The sequence below is a fragment of the Lactuca saligna genome, chromosome 9 (genome assembly GCF_052625555.1).
Source record: "Lactuca saligna cultivar CGN05327 chromosome 9, ASM5262555v1, whole genome shotgun sequence".
In the NCBI taxonomy this organism is placed as follows: Eukaryota; Viridiplantae; Streptophyta; class Magnoliopsida; order Asterales; family Asteraceae; genus Lactuca; species Lactuca saligna.
In genome coordinates this window covers 72,179,132-72,201,097 of record NC_136425.1, presented here as the reverse complement: position 1 = coordinate 72,201,097, position 21,966 = coordinate 72,179,132, and the positions used below count along the sequence as shown (strand labels likewise).

At 33.0% G+C, this 21,966-nt stretch overlaps 2 protein-coding genes across 3 annotated transcripts; both read right to left on the bottom strand.

The window, feature by feature from the left end:
• Nucleotides 1–1,845: 1,845 nt before the first annotated feature.
• Nucleotides 1,846–12,523, bottom strand: LOC145015723 (thylakoid lumenal 17.4 kDa protein, chloroplastic-like). Of its 2 annotated transcripts, none has more exons than XM_078974196.1 (4): nucleotides 12,437–12,523; nucleotides 2,582–2,719; nucleotides 2,242–2,488; nucleotides 1,846–2,156 (listed from the first exon to the last, which is right to left on the bottom strand). In XM_078974196.1, exons 1-4 carry the CDS (start codon nucleotides 12,485–12,487, stop codon nucleotides 1,930–1,932), a joined length of 663 nt encoding a protein of 220 aa, XP_078830322.1. In that variant the 5' UTR covers nucleotides 12,488–12,523; the 3' UTR covers nucleotides 1,846–1,929. The 2 variants fall into 2 exon arrangements, with proteins under 2 accessions (XP_078830322.1, XP_078830323.1); XM_078974197.1 differs by having other exon boundaries at nucleotides 2,582–2,712; nucleotides 12,442–12,523.
• Nucleotides 12,524–14,649: 2,126 nt separating this feature from the next.
• LOC145015338 (auxin transporter-like protein 4) lies at nucleotides 14,650–18,363 on the bottom strand. The gene is made up of 8 exons (XM_078973804.1): nucleotides 18,235–18,363; nucleotides 17,934–18,119; nucleotides 17,096–17,208; nucleotides 16,786–16,969; nucleotides 15,897–15,994; nucleotides 15,588–15,795; nucleotides 15,252–15,509; nucleotides 14,650–14,880 (listed from the first exon to the last, which is right to left on the bottom strand). The coding sequence occupies exons 1-8, from the start codon at nucleotides 18,343–18,345 to the stop codon at nucleotides 14,650–14,652; spliced, it is 1,389 nt and encodes a 462-aa protein (XP_078829930.1). The 5' UTR covers nucleotides 18,346–18,363.
• Between the last annotated feature and the right edge of the window lie 3,603 nt (nucleotides 18,364–21,966).

Genomic DNA, 21,966 nt, shown 5'->3' with positions numbered 1-21,966 from the left:
CTATCAAACAAACCATAAAGGTATGAACTTTATACCTTTAGATTGTTGAGAAGAGAGCCAAACTTCCAGATCCAATCCTTGCTTCAAGCTTCCAAGCTTCTTCATGCACTTCTCCTTCCTCTAAAACACCAAGAACACACTTTAGGGCTCTCAATCTCACTCTAGGAGGCTAGGGTTTTGCAAGAACAACTCTAAGACTTTGGAGGCTGCAAAGGTGGGGATAAATGAGCCATAAGGATGCTTAAATACCCTACAAACCCTAAAACTTAGGGTTTCCTTCATACACGAGTACACCCAGCTTACCAGGGCGCACCTTAGTACGCTCAGCATACCCACATGTACCCTTAGCATACTCTTCTTGGACCCAAAATTAAAAATTTTCCACTAGGGCTTCCCATGACTACTTCTATCCAATCCAAGACCAAAGTAACATATATTAAAAACCAAAAGATGAATTTAGAAATACTTGAATTCTCGGAATGTTACAGGCGTTCTATATATCTACGAAAATTGTATTGACGTCTCCTTCATATCTATGATGATTATTTTGGCTCAAGAGTAATATATTTTATTTTGTATTTTATAATAATTACAATCTACGGTTATAGTAAATATGGGGTGTTACATGAGGTTTTTTTTTGGAGGGGGGGGGGAGGGTCTCTTTTTTGAAGTTGGCTTTATTGGTAAATGTTTGATGTAGAAACTCGGGTTAGTTGATATGAATATTCATGTTAGCAGTGGAAAGTGATTAACTAAAAACATTTTATTTCATGACCATGGTTCATTACATAACAAACATCTCGGTGAGCGATCCCTTTATATATTAGAGATTGGTTTCCGTTTTATTTATGTAGGTCTGAACATTATTTGAAGCAAAATAAATCAGAACGAAAAACTCAGTTTGTGATGAACTTAAATCGTGGGAGTGCGTTATCCCCCACAACAAACTCAAGTCACTGTTGACTTCAATTGACCTATAGGCAGCTTATGTATTTAATCTAATACCCTTGAGCTTTTTGGTTTTCTATATGTAGGAATGGATCGACTTTGATGTTCACCCTAAAACCAGGAATAATGAACGATTGGTTATTAATAAAAAAAGATTTCACTGCAATGAACTACAACGCAAGAAACAACAACATACTTTCTAAATTTATCTTATTATAGCTTTGTAGTTTCATTTTTTTTACAACATTATAATTTCAAAAAAAATCACTAGATTATAGGAATAGGTAATATGTGATCCTATTGCTACAATCATCGATTTTTCGTAGTACAATGCTCTAATAAGAAATAACACAAAAGTATATTACTCTAATAAGAAAAGGAAAAAAATACAATATTATAATAGCAATGTACTTTCTAAACTTATCTTATGAAACCATTCTACATTCATCCCTTTGAAAATACAATGTTATATAGTGGCAATGTACTTTCTAAAATATTCTTATAATAGCATTGTACACTCGTCCCTTTTCATTACACCATTGTTAAGAAAATAATTTGGAAGTACAATATTGTAATAAGAAAATCTAAAAACATAATACCATAATAGGAAAGAGAAAAAAAAAAGACAGTTATTCCTTACATTCAACCCATTATATTTTCATCATGTAATTATAAAGTACAATCCAATTCCACCTATTTGAAAGTATAATGATATAATCATACCAAGTGTTGTCTACTGTGAGAAACATGTTGTTTATAAAAACTACCATAAGCAAGTCAAACAACAAACAATGCACTTGTCAACTGATAAAATCAAAGAGCTTTATACTTGTGTTTTTAGATTATGTGCATACAAAGCAAGCAAAACATTATATAATGATTTACATTTGGAGAAAATTAAGGCAAAGTAATCCCAAACAACAAAACTGTTTACACAAAATACAAGAAGATTCCAGAACACAAAGAGACATCATCACTCTTCTAATTCCTACATCCCAATTCAAGTCTTGAATCCTCATTGATAGTATTATTTACACACAGCTTTTGAAGATCAATATACCCAATAATCGTGTCTTCAAACACAACATCTTGCAATTGAGCACCTTCAAATGTCGAACCAGATAACACAGTGTTCTTAAACGAAGCCCCTTGAAGATTAGCCTTCCCAAAATTAACCCTATCAAGAACCGCATTCGTAAAATCCGTACCTACATTTTTACAAAAAACAAAAAAATTAATGTATTATCAAGAAATCAAGAAGCTAAATCAATCAGATCAAACAAACGGTGTTACCTTTAAAGCTAGCACCAACAGCATAAGCTTTAGACATGATGACTTCAGTCATATCTGCTCCATCAAATTTAGCATCAGACATAAGTGCAGCTGCAAGAGATTTTCCTTTTAGATTTGTTTTATCATTTGTGTAGTCACAAAACCGGAGATCAATCGCTTTGTCATATACACCATTTGCTTGACCTATTGTGTTTCCAACAAATGCTCGCTCACATCTCTCAGGATCTATCGACAATGGAGGTAATCTCTGAAAATCAAAAATCCAAACCGAAATCAAAATCTGATACTATTTGTATTCGATATAATGTTTATGTAACAGGAAGGTAGAAATTAGTCGAACCTGATTAGCAGCGATTACAGGAGAGGTGGTAGTGAGAGTCAAGACAGCAAGGACGCCACAAGCGATATTCCTTAGTTCCTTGAAATGAGATGAATTTTCTTTAGATGTGGAGATAGAATCATTTGGATTAGCTGATACCTGAATTGAAATGGAAATACCATATTAGAGATCAATTTGTTCCAAACATATTAATATGGAATATGACGCAAATTGTTAGTGGCATATCGCTATTCATTGTAAACATTGATTTAATCAAACTAATATGTTCGATTTCTTTTTCAAAACAGGGTGCAATGGAGAAACTCGAGCAAACTTCATTCGAAATTGTAATATGCATAGGTATCAATCTGGAAAAAGTCGTAATTACACGAGAGGATAAAGGGAAATCATATATGCACTTAATTCAGGCTACAATATCCAAAAAATTTCATATTCTTACTGGAGCAGTTAACGCAGATTGATGTATAAAGGTGAAAACGGAGGGGTAGACGGATGTGTTAGTGTTGCGTACTTTTGCTTCTTTCTTTGACAAATAATCAATGTCTCTCTCTCTTTCTCATTTCCATAATTTCTTCCCTCAATCGTCGTTCCCCCTCTTTTTATCAACTCTCTCGCAGTTTCTCATACTCATCTTCGAGTATAGAGCGATCGTGCAGACACAGTAAGCAATTGTAGTGATTGAGAACGGTGGTGGCGGCGACGACGTTCGTGAGAAGTCGGAGGTGGAACGGGTTTTGGGAGAATAAAATCGATCACTCGTGCATATGCGTACTTGTGTAGATTTGAAACAGTCGGCTAATGTAATCGAGGGAGAGAAGGCGGTGGAGACCAGACGTAAAAACCTGATTGGAAGCGTGAGGAGGCAAGGACTAAAATTGGCAACCTCAAGAAACTACTCGGCCAAAATTTGAAAAGCACAAAGTATATTGCTCCTAAGTTACATATCTATTAATATATTTGTATAATAAAACATATAAATTTTATAAATTTACAAGGTATAATGATAGCTTTGTGTAATATATTGGTATTACTGTGTAATGATATATTATGGAAAAAATATATAAAAAAGAAACTAGGTTTTTATGACACTTTAGCTAGTGTTAGAGGGCCAAGGTATAAAAGGAATTATAATTACCATTTAATTATTTTATGTTGAGCATAAAATTATTTTTTGTCGAGTAGATGCAAACTCAATCTCACATCGGTAAAAAGAGAAACTATATGCTAGCACATAAGCCAATGGGTATTGGGTAACCCCTTCTATGACCAATTGGTTTTAGAAAATGAAACCTCATTGTTCTTCTATGTTCAACATGGTTAAGCTAATAGCCATTTTAACAAATGGTATCATAGCTAGTGTTAGCATATCACCAATTTATTTTCTTTAGAAAATGAAACCTTAGAACAATTGTTCTTCTATGTTAAGCATGGTTAGGCTAGTAACGATCCTAACACTGCCAACCAATACCTGCAGGGTAAGTTTGCCAAGTCCACGTCACCACTACCAAACCCTTTACAAATTGACTCCCTCTAGCCTTATGGGCTTTGGTGTATTGTATTGATAGGGGATCTTATTTTCATGTTAGGTGTTTCCTTGTAAGAGTCTCCTGCTGGCAAAAGAAAATATTGTTGGATTAATGTCTAAGTCCATAACTATAATTGGTAAGACTTGACCCGACCCGGCATGGTCCATTTAGGTTGCATGGCATCATGCACTTGGATAGACTATAATGAGAGAAATAAGACACTTACGGTTATTAATATATTATAAGTTCTAGTATATTAATAATAAGAATAATGAGATTATTTAATTAGTATTGATCAAAGAATTAATCTAGAATTAATTAAGTGATCAAAAGAAGACTAATTAAATATATGGGTTGATTGTGTAAATCATTCATTCTTATATATGTGGGCTTGTGATCCAAGATTCCTTATGTTGGACTAAGTCCATGGGGTGACCCATGGATACTCCATGGAGGTTAAAATCCATGGAGCATAAGGAATGGGTAAAGTCATGAGTTACATGGTGTAACCCTAATAGCCACCATATAAAAGAAACCCATGGCTCAAGAAATGGTGACTAACACTATGTGTATGTATGAGGGCTACACGATTTCATGAAGTGTGCTAATTTCTCTCTAAGTTATTCCAAGTGCTTATGGTGTTGTGTGAACCATTTGAGGTGTCACACTTGGGGCACTAAGCACTCAAGCTTCATGAAGACAAGCACTATCAAAGAGGTATGTATTCTATCTTGTTATATCCATTATTTTGTATGCTAGATTAGGATAATACCTTGGATGTTCATATTTGCATGTATAATAGAGAAAACATAGATCCAAGGTATTTAGGGTTGCATGTACACTTAGGAGTGTTAGAATGCTCATAACCCAACAGTGGTATCAGAGCCATGAGTTGTTTTCTATTATATTTGATGCAAATGTTTTTTTCCAGGTTAAAGGAAAAAAAAAGGAAAATGGAAAAAAAATTGACGTTTGTCAAATTTTAAGATAACTACTTGTTTTTGTGAAAAACTAATTATTTGTAAAATTTGAATCATTTGTTATATGAGTTAAATTAGTTCAAATTTAGTAAAAGATAAAATGATATGATTATTTTATTAGTTTTAAAAGTTTGATCTAAAGAGTTTTTTGAAACCTCCATAAGTTATGGATATCAAAAGGTTTAAAAAAATTGATTCAAGGTTTTTTATGGAGTTACAAAAATTGGTGTTAATGTTTTAAAGAATTCCATAATTTGTTCTTAAGTTATGGAACATGAAAAGTTTCATCATTAAACAAACATTAAACTCCATAAGTTATGGGATCCAAAAGTTTTTTTTTGAATTATTTGGATCTTATGAGTTGATTTAGATTAATAGAAAATTATGTGATAATATGTTTTCAATCCATTTTAATCTAAGAGTTGATTCTAAAATGTGTTTTTGTAACTTATCCTCAAGTTACTTGAAAAGTCACATTTAAGTTTCTTAAAACTCATAAAAGTTGTAATAGGTTACAAAATGAAGAGTCTTTTTCCTCATTAAATTGTTTTATGACTCCATAACTTGTCCTCAAGTTATGGAGGTTCAAGAGTCTCTTCATTAAATAATTAATAAAAAAAAAGTGTAACCTTAATTAATTCCATAAGTTATAAAATAAAGAAAAGGTTAATTCTTTATTAGTTTAAAGTCTTTCATAATTTGTCCACAAGTTATGGAACTTGAAGAGTTTTTGGATTAAAACTACTTTAAATACATAAGTTATGGAATTAATTAGTTTTGAATAGTTTCAAAACTTGCCCTCAAGTTTTGGAAGTTGTAAAGTTTTCTCTTATGAATACTTTAATTCCAAGTTAGCCCTTAGAATTTTAAAAGTTAAAATTCAACCCTTATACTTTATAATATTATAAGTTAATAATATTTATATGTATAAGAGTAAAGTCGGTCTTACCGCTAGTACGCCTCATTCACGAAGCCGGTCTATAAGGTGGGTATAAGGTTGTTGCCTATAAAATGGCAACTTAATGGGTGTCCACTCTCACCCACCGCTTGCTTGACTGGTGGAGGGTCGTTAGTCCGAACGAGTTTGACAGGACTATAATTCTTCCTTCATTAAAAGTATTAATGATAAATACTAAGTAACTAAACTCTTATAAATACCCAATCTTAGTTACTTAGAAAAAAATGTGAATAAGGTGCTAATCCATGAAATTACACTTTGCACTTTGTTTAAGTCGGTTAGTGGAGCGTGTGTGGTTAACCGGCACACTAACTCGTATTTAACAAGGTAGGCAAAGGGTAACTTAATGTTTATCATAGTATCGATGGAGCGTGTGTGGTTAACCGGCACATCGATTGAGGGATAAACACTTAAGGGTACCCAATAATTTGCATGGTTACTTCACACCTTGTTTTGTGATCCTCGGCATCCCAGTCACAAAACCTGAAGGGCACACTCGCGATTGAAACATGCCATTGAACAGTTCAATGAATCTCAAAAGATCTAGGAGTTTCAAAAACCAATTAAAACCTAATAATACATTTCGTTTATCTTGGTGGAAATTGGTGAATCGTCATTCACCTACCTTCAAATTGTTTTATAGCTTGGATTACGGCATACCTCTTCCAAGTTATAAAATAGTTTGTTGGGTCCTAGCCTTAATATTTCATATTGGGTGTCATATTAAGGACTTTAAGATCAACTATCTTGAATATCTCCCAAAACATGTCTGGTTTAGACATTTATGATCTTCCCAAATCTCTTGAAACAAGCATTCCTAATGAAGATGATGTCCCATGGATATCATACTTCTTTCTCCTCCTCCAATTATTCTCCCTAACCCACAAGTTCTTGAAAAGTTTAAGATCACTCAAGCCCTAATGGCAAGGCAAGGTCTAGGTGTGATCACATCTTGGAGATGTAGTCACATATTGACAAGCCGGGAGAGTTGGGTGTCAAAGTCTTGAGAAAGTTGGTGGTTCAATCACTTTCTAAGTCACATAGTGAGTTCCTTTGGGACACCTATGAAATAGACTATGACAAGACCCTTAATGATCTTATCTATTGTTAAGATCAACTTCCTGAAACTTTATGGACATTGACAATGGTGACACTGGAAATACAGAAAAAGCATTCTCTTCCCAATGGAAAGGGATCGGCCATAGTCAACTCGGTTGACCAAATGGTAAAGAGAAAAGTCTAAGTCTGTGATAGTCTCGTGTACCATTATCAAAGGGTCCATATGTTTATATTGCCAAAGTAAGGGTCATTAGTTGCGAAGCTGCCTAATTTACCTAAGGATGTTAAAGTCAATAAGATTGACTCTACTTCAGGTAAAAGACCACTAATCTAACTCTGTTAAGTTTCTATTTTTAGATTCCTGATACATGATGTGACTGGGTCACATGGTAATGTTTTAAGAATCAAAGAAAAGTAAAGGAACTTAAAGAAAGAATATGCTGAATCTGATCGCGTAGATGGATTTCTATTGCATAGTTTGAAGATTTGATTCTTGAGCTAATTCTTAGGAGTTATGAGATATTGCTAAGGAATAGATAACAACAAGTTTTCATATGGATTGTAAGGATAAGTTTTTCCGCATAGTTTTAAAATAAAAGAAAAATTTTGGTTTTATTTATTTTAAAATATCCTTACAATGGCATTTGAGGAAAAATTGTTGCTTATATGATTCCATTAATAGCAAGAGTGGAAATATGAAATTGATTCCTTCATTTGTGGTAATGTCTAAATTTACCAAATAAGGAAAGACTCTCATCATCCAAAGTCTCAATTGGACCGGGACTTGGAATCATGCAAGTTGTATAGCATGATGAATGAGAACTTTCAAGTATTGGAAAAAAATTAAGACTAATTACTTGTTCACATGGATGTGTGAGTCAAGTAATGGACTAAGGGATCGAGTACATAGTCATGTACACTGATTAAGTCCACCACAAAAGATATAAGGCTATTCGTCATATTTTACTAGAGTTCAGTAAATATGATTATACTTACAAGCTTAAGTGTAACTCTGAGACATTGGAAAAGGTTCCAATGCATAGCAGAGCGAATAAGGAGAATCAAGTTAGGCAAAAGAATAAAAGTTTCTCATATCTGAAAAGATGGGAGAGTACTTTAGTATCAGTTTTGTGATCATCTTAATGATTAAGAAACCATATCAAAATTAGTTCTCTAAGGAAGTCTTAGTGCATTCTTATGACTAAGAAGAAGGGATCTTGAATTGTTGAAAATGTTAAATCAAGAAGATGAGTCATACTTCGTTCCAATACAAGTCTTAGAGTCATACTCCAAGATTGTAATTTGAGTGACATGTCTTAAAGAAGGTTTAAAACACTTGACAAATGTAAGAGTAAAAGTTTTCTACTCTTGTACATTTGAAATTGGTAAGTTGTGATGTTTTGGATAAAACAAAGACCAACTAAGGCCAATTGTGTGAAGTGTTTGTCTTGATTAGAATCCGCACTATCTCTTGGATGTTTGACAAGGGAGTCTTATAGGTCAAGAGGACAGTGGGAGTCTTAAAGGTTTTGAAAGTCTCAAGAACTAATCAAGAATGAAACCTAAAGTTCTTCACTAGCACACGACTTAAGGTTTATAACCTATCGTGTTGACATATTCTATGCCCATTCCAGTTAAAGTTGGCTTTGCATATGAGTTCTTAGAGTTCTCAATGTGTTGCACAACAACTTGGAAGCAATGGTAGGCCCTTGAGCTACCAGGTGGCAAGAAATTAAGATTGAGTTCAGTCCATATGAGTTTGGATTTGTCATTAACCTTGTCTTGTGACTATGGTTTTGACAATTCACATGGATAAGAACACATACACTATTAAATCTAAGTGTCATAAAGTTTCTCTCCGATTCATGAAAATGATGGTGAGGAAACACTTTCACTAAGTAGAATTTAGCTAGATAGCAAATGTGATATTTTGCATTCTCAAAGTCGTTAGTGGAGCGTATGTGGTTTACCGGCACACTAACTTGGACTTGTGAGAAATGGCAAAGGTCAAAACGATCAAGACTATGATTACGGCATCCCTATTCATAGTTCTTAAAATTGTTTTGACACAACCATGAGCTATCTAAGGGAAGGTGTATGTTTTTTGATAAAGTCTTATCAAAACAATCTAGTATCATAAATCTGAACTTTGGTAAGAAAGTCAATAAAGTATTGATTTCTAGAAGTCCAGCTGTTTTTTGAGTACATGTCAAAGCTAGTGGGAGCATAAATCATCATGTTAGTGGGAGCATGATAATTATGATAAAGATTGCAAGTTAGCAATGTTAATTATAGAAAACAAAAGGTTTCAATTGGGAAAAAGTTGTTTTGCTATAATTAAGGGAGAGGAAATTATACTTCATCTCAAATCTATAAGCTTAGATCGTGAGGTTTTAATCATTTAGTCAAGGATATATATGAATTTCATGTTGGAATGGCTCAACATAAGGAAATTCTGTATATGGGTCCATTATTTGCGTTCTTAAATTCGATTATGATTACGGCATCCCTTTTCATAATCTGAATTATGAGAACTTGGCAAATTGAAATGGAAATGTTATAGCAAAAGACTGGTTTAGTCTTTATGTGAGACATCATGAATCGTGTCCCATATGCTTCGGATATAGGATCGATTACATGTGCTATATTCATCCTTTCTAAAAATTTCCAAATGCCTGGGGCATTAAGAATGGAAAAGGTTTAGAACTGGATATGACTAAAAGGATTAAACAATTGTCGAGGACAATCTAAGGTTTACCAAAGATTGGTTGCTCAAGGACAGTTGGAAGTATAGTGATAATTCTGGAAGGACCATATTGACATAATCTGTAAGGAGGCAACTCTTGTTCAGAAGTGATAGTCGAAATGGAATCTGGAAATGTTTCAAAGTTAGAATTTTCAATCTGTGTAAGATTAAGGAAACTTAATGCAAGAAGGATGGTTCCAAGGAGTTGATCTCCTTTGGAATGCTCTGTAATGATTGTTGTTAAGTCTTTTTTGACTTTGTGCATAATCATTATAAGAGGATCGATGCATATCAGTTTAGAATCTAACAGATTTCAGTAAATGACATGAATTTGGAATTCTTGCATTTGCAGTAAGGATTTGGGAGTGTGAAAAGAGAATCATTGAAGTTATGTTCATTTGATCTAGTTCACAAAATAAAGATCATAGACAAACATATTATGCATACTTGGTGTATGGCATGACTATTGTTTAGAAAACATAGTGTGCATGCTTGGAGCATGGGACAACTATTGTTTTAAATTCAAGAATAATGTTGATAGCTGAAACAATATACAATAAATAATGTGTAATCATATGGTGATAAATAAAAGGAGTTTTATTTATATTCATAAGTTCTGAGACCATATTGGATTCAATTATTATTGTGTTTCACTTTGCATGTTTTGACTTCCCGAATAAACTAGGTTATTCTTCCGGAATGACTAAGTTATTCAAACCATCCACAGTCGGTCATATGTTGGAAGTAGATATGAATTAAGACTGTCATGGGTTGGCTTGTAGAGGTCTAAGATGTTGGACAAAGGGCTACAACACTCATGAGTGCTCATAAGTTCTGAGTATTGGATTCAACCCGCGCTCATTGGAATCACTTCATGGATTTTATCACGAGTGATCATGAGACGATAATATCTTATATTCTTCAAACCTAGAGATATGAGTTGTTACTATGAGTTGATAGTACATTGATTACACGAAACGCATTGGTAACTCGATGTTATAAAACGTGTCTTTGTGTATGATTCAACAAGTAGTAGAACAAGCCATATGAGTCGAAGTTTATCCATTCCTTTTACCTTCGGGATGAAAGCGATATCTGTGGGCCCCTCGATGATTTGATGATGACAAATGGAAGTGCTCGGCCGGGCCAGGACTGATTTGATTTGTTCAATTAGTCAGTCGTCATAAATCGGAAATCGGGAAACAACTAATGGACAGAGAGAATGATTATAATCCATGTCTCGGTCCATATGATATCTAGAATGGAGGAATATATGATCCCTTATCTAATGGACAAGTCATTGACCAGATCAGAGTTCATCTACAAGGTCAGAGTTCGACAGAAGCTTTTGAGAGCTACGATTGCTAGTTGGTTCCTGAAGTCATACGCAATAATAGTTTTAGACTTATCCAAGTGGGAGACTGTTGGATTAATGTCTAAGTCCATAACTATAATTGGTAAGACTTGACCCGACCCGGCATGGTCCATTTGGGTTGCATGGCATCATGCACTTGGATAGACTATAATGAGAGAAATAAGACACTTACGGTTATTAATATATTATAAGTTCTAGTATATTAATAATAAGAATAATGAGATTATTTAATTAGTATTGATCAAAGAATTAATCTAGAATTAATTAAGTGATCAAAAGAAGACTAATTAAATATATGGGTTGATTGTGTAAATCATTCATTCTTATATATGTGGGCTTGTGATCCAAGATTCCTTATGTTGGACTAAGTCCATGGGGTGACCCATAGATACTCCATGGAGGTTAAAATCCATGGAGCATAAGGAATGGGTAAAGTCATGAGTTACATGGTGTAACCCTAATAGCCACCATATAAAAGAAACCCATGGCTCAAGAAGTGGTGACTAACACTATGTGTATGTATGAGGGCTACACGATTTCATGAAGTGTGCTAATTTCTCTCTAAGTTATTCCAAGTGCTTATGGTGTTGTGTGAACCATTTGAGGTGTCACACTTGGCGCACTAAGCACTCAAGCTTCATGAAGATAAGCACTATCAAAGAGGTATGTATTCTATCTTGTTATATCCATTATTTTGTATGCTAGATTAGGATAATACCTTGGATGTTCATATTTGCATGTATAATAGAGAAAACATAGATCCAAGGTATTTAGGGTTGCATGTACACTTAGGAGTGTTAGAATGCTCATAACCCAACAAATATTACTTATGATATTTTCATAAAATATAAAAGTAGTAAAACTTAAATCAAATCACTCTTATAAACTCCACTTTCACTATCAGTTTAACAATATCATATCATATATTATATATAAAATATATAAGTTTAATAATATTATATGTAATAAAATAACTGAATATAAAGTATAAATAAACATTAACCATAATAATTATGGACGATAGTAAGATTTAAGAGTGTTCAGATGATGTAACCGAAGAGAAATTTGATGATTCTCATTGGATTTGGAACTGAAAGCATAGGATTTAATCGAAATAGTTTGATCCCAAAATCATGAAACAAGAAGATTAAACAAATGTTTGGATTAGATTAGTTAGAGAAGATAGACTCATCGATCTCTATCTTAACAACCTCACCGTCGTCGAAGCGGTCTTTCCGTGGTGAAGCTGGTGGCACCGGCATCCTCGGTGGTCCTCCGCCCTTGGTGTTGTTCCATGGCCTTGCCTGTTCAATCATATAAATGCTAAAATTTTATGTGATAATTTGAGCATGATTTTACTACTATGGATTGCTGAAAATAGGAAACTGTCGAACGTTTCTGCTAATTACGCAAGCAATTAATAGACTGAAATTCGAAACCCTAAAATTGAGAAAAACAGGAAAACTCACATTCCCAAATGAGTGATTGAATCGCTTTCCTTGAGCAGTCTTCTTGTCTCCTCTTCCGCAATAAACTGAAACGAAACTCAGTCAAGCTTAAAATTGCATAAGTTAAAACAAGAAAGGAATTTAGAGTTTACGTACTGAGTGGTTGAATTGATGAGGTGAGAGAGATGGAGGAAGAGGGTGAAGCGAGGGGAATGGCAGTTGGGGAACATGAACGAGAGCAAGAGAGAGAAGAAGAAGAAGCAATTGAAAGTGCCATTGACGCCATTGGCGAGTGTTGTGTCCTTTGTTGGGAGGATAAGGGTAGCTCTTTTGAGAACGTTGATTTTTTTGGTAACAAGATATGACCAATACCACGTCGTATAACTTTAGTTCCATTTTCCTACAAATTTTTATGATTATGAATAGGTATTGTTATTACTAGTAAAAATATAAGGTATATTTTACAAGATCCATGCATATCACTATTATAATTAAAAATAAACATTCATTATTATATTATTATATGTAAAATGAAAATATAAGTATCTTGTTATTATAAAGGTGAAGGAATTAAACATATTGTCTATAATGATATGTGGAATCTATTAATTCTTTTTCTTAATCTTTCTCACTTGATTTTGATATTTATCAATGATCTAATGAATATGAATATAAGTATGAACAAAACATAAAAGTTTATTTGATTTATCTAATGATAAACCAAGTCATCCACATTATTATGTTCCACCAAAATATCATTGTTTTTAGTTAATCAATTTTGGTAGGAATTTCTGTTTGGAAAACGATTCTGGGTATATGATTTTTTCGTTAACTAGTTAAGGGGGGTGTTTTGATAGAAAAAAAAGGGTGTTTATTGCTTATTGCTTATTCACACCACAATAAGCTACATTTAAGTGTTTGGATAAAATCCTTAAAAATCAGGTTACTGTGTTAAAAATAGGCTAAATAAGCTAATTTTAATAAGCATATCTCTCCTTGTTTATTGGTTATTGCTTATTCCTACTACAAATAAGCTAATAAGTTAATCCAAACACCCCTAAGTATACGATAAACTAAATTAGTTTTAGAAATTATTAAATCAAGAGTATGGGCATGTTTGGTTGTGAAACCCACATGATTATATTCCTTAAGAAGCCTTCATGATATTCCATTCTTTTTATACCAAAGTGTACTCATAAATCCATTAAAAGGTAAACACATTTCTTTTTAACATAATTTTTTTTACATGATTGAATTTCATTCTATTTCCTAATATCATAACACATGAATTATTGCAATTCATACATATTAGATTGAAGTTCATTTATTTCCTAAAAACTTATAAAGGCATCCTTGAAAGTTCAAATCAATTCACTTTTCTCTGGTTTATGCATATTTTTTAGTAATCGCGAGTGTTGAAGTAGAGATTAAATCCATCCAAGAAAAGGATAATGCAATGCAAATTCGATTGATCAAAGTTTAGTATCACGGGAGCAAGTTTTGTGAAGAGTGTGAGCTCGATATCAAAGGATATCGCCCAAGTTAATTTTGTCTCTTATAGTTCCATATCAAGTGATCTAAGTTAATTTCATGAAATCTGTGACGTGTAGTTATAGCATTTTGTTACTTACGTGTTATTAAGAAATATAATAACTTGAATGTTAAGAATTAGTAAGGGTTTCATGTAAAATAAAGTAAGAACTCTTATATGTAGAAAAAAAAAACTTTGGTTTGACTCTTGAATTAGAGAGTTAATTGAAAGCAACTCCTTCATATGTATGAAAAGTGAGAACGTATTTGTTAACCTCATTATATAAAGCACCTTTCTATTAAGCATTAAGCATGTTTAACAAAATAACACCAAAACTAATTATCCTTTTTTTCATGGTTCAAGTTACTTAACATCATTCATCCAGCCATTTACACATTATACCAAACTAGAACATACTTGGTGCAAAAAAAGAAGGTTTGCAATCTCAGTGACGTAGTGTTGATGATGGCGAAACTGGTGGTGATGGTGGTGCCGCCTTGCACTGGTAACACTTGGCAAAGAGCCCAAAGGTATCAACTTGTTTGATAAAGTTTGTCATACTTGCCCACCCTCCAAATCCAAATCCTACCACCATAATCCACACCACAATGAAAATGTTCACCATGTACATAGCCGTCCAGCTTGGAAGAAAAAATGGTGGTTTCTCCACCGCATTCTACAACCAAAAAGTTTTACAACAATAGCTTAAGGGCATTAATGTCTTTTACACCAACCAAAATTTTGGGATCAAACCTCTTTCCCAAGTTTTTGTTGCATTTTTTGTCTTATTGACATTAGTATCAGTCAATCAGTCTAACATTGTCATGAGTACAAGTTTCGAGGACAATTAAAATTACAATTTTTATCTCATTGACATACGGTTCAATACACACTAAACATAGTACAAAGGTGTCATGAATACCAAGCCACTAAGTCGCTATTCCACCTTTTTATTATGGACAAAAAGTTGTGACTTTTGTCTCGTTGACATCAGTATTGATCCTAGTGCAATGCATATCAAACACAGTCCAAGATTATCAAGAATACCTGGCGAGCAGAAGCCTTTCGATAAGTGAGCATATGAGCAAGAGCGGGGATGATGTAGACAGTGAAGCTAACCAAGAGAGCCCCGACAGCCGAATTGATTGGACCAAAGAAAGGAAAGATAATGGCCAAAAACCATATTGGTATGACAACGGGCAACCTTGCTAATGCCCTTAAACATATGCTTTTTGTGTCATGCATTCCCACCACTTTTTCCCACACAAAGTAAAGTGGTGTACAAGCAAAACCAAAAGTTATGAACTACAAGAAAATGAAATAAGAATATTTAAACGATTTATTATGTGAATTAACCACCAATTATAAAAAGAAAAAAAAAACCTGGTGTATGAGCATGAGGACAACGGCGACATCACGAAATCCATTCCGGGGTAGGAGAGAGAGGGCATTGGAATGGCTAAGGAGTTTATCACCAAAAGCCCAATACATGGCAATAGCCGATGGAAGTGTAAGTGTGAACACATAAAATGTTGCAAATAAATAAATGTACTTGAACTTTTGAGGTCTCCACATAGCATGCATTATCTCCCTATAAAAAGTATATAAACCTCAAATCATTATTTATTATATAAATAAAATGTATCATAAACACATTTAAATTTAAAAAAAAATAATTAAATGAATACTAACACTGTGACAGCATGTCCACCAAAAGTATAAAGTATATTCGTTGCTCCAGTGAAGTACAAAACCATCTTTTTAGGGCCCGAGTGAACAACCCCTTCATCCTACATAACAAAAAATAATCACGGAGTAAATTACGTTTCTAATCCCTATGATATATTGATTTTTGGGATATTCACGAAATTACCACATTTTCTAAAAAGATATTAGGAAATAACTAAGTTTTTAACAACAACCACAAAAATAAAATAAAGCACACACACAAATAACCCCCAAGTTCGAAAATTACAATTTTCAAAATAGATATGAGTTTATGAACTCGTTTTTTTCTGACAAAAAACAATTTCGAAAATTGCTTTTTAGAGCTAAAAACAACTTCATAAATAGAAAAAAGCAAATTTTGGAACTGTTTTTGTGAGGAAGAAGAGTAAAAACTGCAATGTTCGAAATTGGTAGATATTTGTGTGTGTTTTTTTTTTTTTTTTTTTTGTTAAAAAGTTTGTTTTATCTTTTAAGGACTTGTAGTTATTTGGGTAAATATCCCTTGATTGTTAGAGTAAATTACATTTTTGGTCCATAAGTATAGTTGGTTTTTGTATTTTTTTTTTTGTCTCAAAAGTTTTCTATTGCAATTTTGGTTCTTATCCGAGTTTTTTGTAATGTTTTTTTGTCCTTGTTCCAGAAAAAGACAAGTTTTTCGATCAAAATTGCAAAAGTCGGTTATACTTGGGGACAAAATTAGTCATTTTATGTGCACAAAGAACCAAAAATATATGAGAATCTCATTTGAGAACCAAATTTGATAAAAATCAGCTATACTCAAGGGACCAAAAATAAACTTACTATATTTTATTTAATCATATAAAAAATTCATTTTAATTTTTGGTGATTATACCTGGCCATGGATGAAGGCTGCAATTGTTATGTACCAAGCTGTGTAAGTGGTCATTCCAAGCCCAATAAAAGACCAAATTCTATAGTTATGGAAAGAGGGTACAAACACTGTTGTAGCACAACAAGCTCCAAATATGTATGTCCATGTCCTCTTGTCAAGATGATCATTTATGTAATATATATTGCTGTAAATATAATATATATAATATAATATAATAACAACTTACGAAATGTCAAATATACTCACCCCTCTTTTAAAGGATAAATTGGAAGCGGTGAAGGATAATAATGAGATGGAATTTTAAGCTAACCTTGCACAAGCTATAAGTTGTATAACCGAGCCAAATAGAAGAAATGTGCAATTAAAGGCTAACCCAATGGCTTTCCAGTGTGGTCCCAATAGCCCATCTAATACTTCAAACCACTGTGATATAAATATAATATATAAAGATTTTTATTATTTTTCAAGAAATATTAATAAATGATTAAATGACTATAGTAGATTCCAACTTTTTCTTTATTTGAAAGAGTCTTTCTCACATATACAAAAACAAGTTAGGAAAAATGTAATACCATAATAACAAAAAGTAAATTCAATTACCCATTGTGTAACCAATTCCTAATCATTAAAGTCTCTCATTTTCAAGATTTCAGTTCCCAACATAATATATATATATATATATATATATATATATATATATATATATATATATATATATGTGGGTGTTGCTAATAGGACATCCTTTAAACACCCTATTGACACTTCTATAAAAAGTCAACCAATATTTAACTTTTTATAATCAGTTTTTTCGGAAAACAATGCAATTTCAGCGAATAAAAACATTTAAAAATTCACTAGGGTGTTCATATTGTAATATGTGATGTCTTTTTAGCCAAACAGAAATCTTCATAAAGTAGAGGAAAATAGATTCTTTGCAGAAGTGCACTAAAAATAAATATTCTTACATAAATATAGCATAATCAATGAAAATAGATTCTTTGCAGAAGTACACTCTAAAAATAAAGACTCTTACATAAATATAAAAGAAAATGGGTAGCTTTTATGTGGCAAAAACAATGGGTAAACTTTCAAAATTCATTTTTTTCTGTTTAATTATTTGTTCTTAAAAAAAGGAAAAACTAATTAACCTGTATAACATGATTCTTGAAGCTAACATTCTCTTTCTCCTTCCTTGTTCTATACTCCACATAGAGAACACTTATAAGATAAGCAGTCCAACTCCCAAGCAAACCATAAAACACTTGAAATATAATCCCCGAAAGCATCCCCAATTGCGAAAAAGAGTATGGCAAAGTTAACAAAACTTGAGCCACCTTCAAAATAAATCAATAAAAAAAATTCGATCTTTATCATGTAAAAAACAGAAACAAGAAATCAAGAAAATGAAAGAAACAAGTGTTGTCGTTGATGGGTATTTTCTTAAATTACCTGGTTCGAAGCACAACTAAACCACGCATCATAAACAGACCCACCATGCCAAAGAAAGTTCTTGAAACCAGACATTGACTGATCTACCCCTTGGCTCTCCTCTTGTTCCATTGCTACAATGGCTTCTTCACCTTCACCTTGAATGTTGTTTCCAATAGCCATTTTTTTTGTTAATGAGTTATTATGAAACTGAAACAACAACAACAACACACATTAAAAAGAGCAGAAAAGTGCATTTATTTGGTACATTTTTTAAATCGATATTAACTGATACATGTATATACGCATTTACTGACACATGGATATACATCCAAAAAAGACATAAAGAAAATAGTAGACTTTTTTTGTAATTTGTTATAAAATTAAGTGAGGGAGTGTGAAAGAGGATTTTTACATTTATAACTCTTGCTGATATTAAATGTATTTGTTGAATTTGTTGGCAACCGCTTGCAAATTCCTTAAAATCATGAAACTCCCAACAAATACCTAAAAAGTAGAAACCCCATTTGGAAAAAAGAATAAAGAAAGGAATTTAGGAGTTATTATCATAAACCCATTTGTAAAAAACAATAAAAGTTCTTTTTTTAGGGAATAACAGTGAAACAAAGAGGTTGATGATGAAAGTGGCATTGATAGAGTTTCGCTTGTTTTCGATTTTAACCTCTCTATGTCTCTGAAAAGCTTGTAGCAGCCATTGATGAGGAAAATGTGAGGGGCTTTTTTGTAGGGAAAAGTGAGAAGGCTCTATCTTTTTTATTTATTTGAGTGTGAGTGACTTTTTTTTTACTCTGATTATAAAAATTATAGATTTGGTGCATTTGGTTTGCTCTTCTTCCTATCTTTAGTCTAAATTTTGAAAAATTAATACGAATGGTCTATCCGTGAGGTTGTAACCACTAATATCTCTCCCTATGTAGGAGTGAAAAGATGAAATTGTCTTTTTTATTTTTATTTTTAATAATTATTTCTTATAAGACCCCCACCCATCACTACTCCATTAGGGTGCGTTTGGTACAAAGAAATGGAATTGCAGCAGAGAATGGAAATACAGAGAAAAAGAATTAAGCTGGAGAAAGAGAATTGACTCCACTGTTTGGTAGACCTTAGAACCCACTAGAGAAATTTGTTTGAGAATCATTTCTCTTGTTTGGTAGTATTAAACAGTGAAATGGAAATGCGTTTTTTTACTTTGTTTATTCATTTTCAAACAACATTGTTTTTATAAAAATGCATTATGATTCACATCTTAGTTTGCCAAAATAAGCATATTTTATGTTTATAATTTTTTATTCCAACATCACATTTTACCAAATAATTTATTTTCTAGTTAATTAATATTGTTTAATATATATCTTGTATTGAAAAACATATTTCTAATATAAATGAATAATTTACAAATAGATTCAAACTAAAGAAATATTATCACATCACATAATGAATACAATATATAAACACCACATAATGAATAATGAAGTTTACATAAAAACATGGAATAAATTAATTGTTTGCACGCCTCCAATCAGTAAACATAGTATTAGCAAGAAGATCTCGACGGTCCGTCCATCCTTGCGATGTCTCCACGGTAGAAATAATGTTGTCATGTTCGTCTCAAAATTGGGTGTGATTTGTCTATTTTGTACAATCCGTTGTTGCAAAGGTGTGTGTGTGTCATCTACGTATATACAAACAAGGAAGAGTTAGGACAAAAAAAGCAAAAAAAATGCAAGAACTATTGAAAGAAAAATCATAACATCCACTGTTTAGAGCTACATAACTTAGCCAAAAATAAATCAAATAAACTATTTCTTTAGCCTAAAATGTAGACAAAACAGAGGACTACAATTTGAAAAAAAATGTCACCTTATTCCGAGCTCGTATGAAGACTTTATGATGGTTCAAAGTTAGACAAAAAAGCTAAAAAATTGTTGAAACAGTGTACAAAAATCCTAACAGCCCTTGTTTGCGGCTGCATAATTCAGCCAAAACTAAACCAAATAAGCTATTTCTTAAGCCTAAAATGTAAACAAAACAGAGGACTACAATCTGAAAAAAAAATCATGTCATTCCGAGTTGGTATGAAGATTTTATGATGGTTCAAAGTTGGACAAAAAAGCTAAAAAATACCGAAACAGTTTAGAACAATCATAACAGCCCATGTGACACCCCGAAATTTATCCCGTCATTTTTTTAACCTCATCATCCGTTAATAAAACCCGCTTTATTAATCGTCCGTTAAACTTTTGGATTATGTTAATTAAATAGGGACTTTATTATGACTTCGTAAGGGTTGGAACAAAATTAGAAACACCCTCAGTATTCCCTTGAAAAAATAATTAGTTTCAACCAAGTCAAATTACGGTCATTTAATCGGGTGCGACCAAAAGACCTGTTTAACGTCAGTGTCGGGTAGATTTTCACCGAGCCACAAACTCAAACCCCTATATAAGGGTGAGTTAACCTCATTTACACCCTTTCACTCTCTCTCTACAGGTTGCTTTCGATGCAAAAACGCCCATTTCGAGCTCCAAAATCGTAGGTAATCTATCCTAACTTGTTGTGTAGCTTATTTAACATGCAAATTCGTGTTTAAGACATCCAATAGGGGCCAAATCATGTGTTTACGGCCCAAGAACACTCTTGGACCGTAAACACCCATAAGTGGGGTTTTGAAGCCCCAAAACCCTTCTAAATCACTCTTAGGGCTTAGATATGACTTGTGGACTTACACATACGAGCTTAGAGCACCAAAACCTTGCATTTTGAGGAGTAAACATGAGTTTACGGCCCAAGAACACTCTTGGACCGTAAACCCATCTTCATGGGCCGTAAACACCTTTTAAGGTGTTAAACTTGCCCTTAAACACCTCCTATGGCCTAGGAAAATGTCTAGAATCAACCACAAATGAAGTCGGGGCTTTAAACATCAAAGAAACCAAGGACCTAGGAGTTTACGGCCGTAAACCCCCCAAGAATTGGTCCATGGGCCGTAAACTCCCATAATGAGTCCAAATGATGCCCTAACCCCCCATATGGCTTGGAATAATGCATAGAACTTTATTCTCTATCATTTAAGACCTTAATTCATGAAGGAAATGGCCAAGTGAGAGTTTACGGCCATAAACTCTAGGTTTACAGCCGTGAACTCCCTTAAATGGTCTATTTGGAGCCTTAAACCCTTCTTAAGCCCTAGATTTGAACCTAGCCTAATTCTACAAGTGAAATAAGACCTTTTAGCATCCAAAAAGTGAAATTTTAACTGCTTTTATAGGGGGGGAATACAAGTTGAACTGTACAGTTATTAGATAAATCGCATGTGATTAATAACTGTATAGCAAACTAGACTTTTGCATGTTAACTGTTTCAATCAAATTTAGATTTTCAAATCTCGTTAAAGTATGAATATCTCTTTTTAGATCATAAAAGATTATCCAAAGTTTTCCAAAATGTGTTTGTTAAAGAGACATCCAGTTGTAATAACTTATCAAAGGTTTTCTTTACTAAAACTGTTTTATAAAAACCCTTTTTAAAGCTTGCTTTTCAAAATGACATCAAGTCGTAGATTTCTTATGTATAAAGGTTTTACTAAAGTTTCTTCTATGTATTTATTTCGTTAAATGCATGCCTATATTTGTATAATTATATAAATAATGTTTAAAGGACTTAGGAAGGCTAGTTCGCCTTATTTCCTTTTCCTCGTTGGGATGTGGTCTGGTGGGTATCAGATATCCGTCC

What these genes read in the sequence shown, in the direction of transcription:
- LOC145015723 (XM_078974196.1), bottom strand. Translation starts at nt 12,487, where the DNA reads ATGCCGGTGCCACCAGCTTCACCACGGAAAGACCGCTTCGACGACGGT. An exon ending in ACCGCTTCGACGACGGTGAG is followed by an intron (nt 2,720 to 12,436) that starts GTTGTTAAGATA and finishes ATTTCAATTCAG; the next exon opens with GTATCAGCTAATCCAAATGA. An exon ending in CTGTAATCGCTGCTAATCAG is followed by an intron (nt 2,489 to 2,581) that starts GTTCGACTAATT and finishes TTTGATTTTCAG; the next exon opens with AGATTACCTCCATTGTCGAT.
- LOC145015338 (XM_078973804.1), bottom strand. Translation starts at nt 18,345, where the DNA reads ATGGAACAAGAGGAGAGCCAAGGGGTAGATCAGTCAATGTCTGGTTTC. An exon ending in GGTGGACATGCTGTCACAGT is followed by an intron (nt 15,796 to 15,896) that starts GTTAGTATTCAT and finishes TACTTTTTATAG; the next exon opens with GGAGATAATGCATGCTATGT. An exon ending in GAAAGGCTTCTGCTCGCCAG is followed by an intron (nt 14,881 to 15,251) that starts GTATTCTTGATA and finishes TTTTGGTTGTAG; the next exon opens with AATGCGGTGGAGAAACCACC.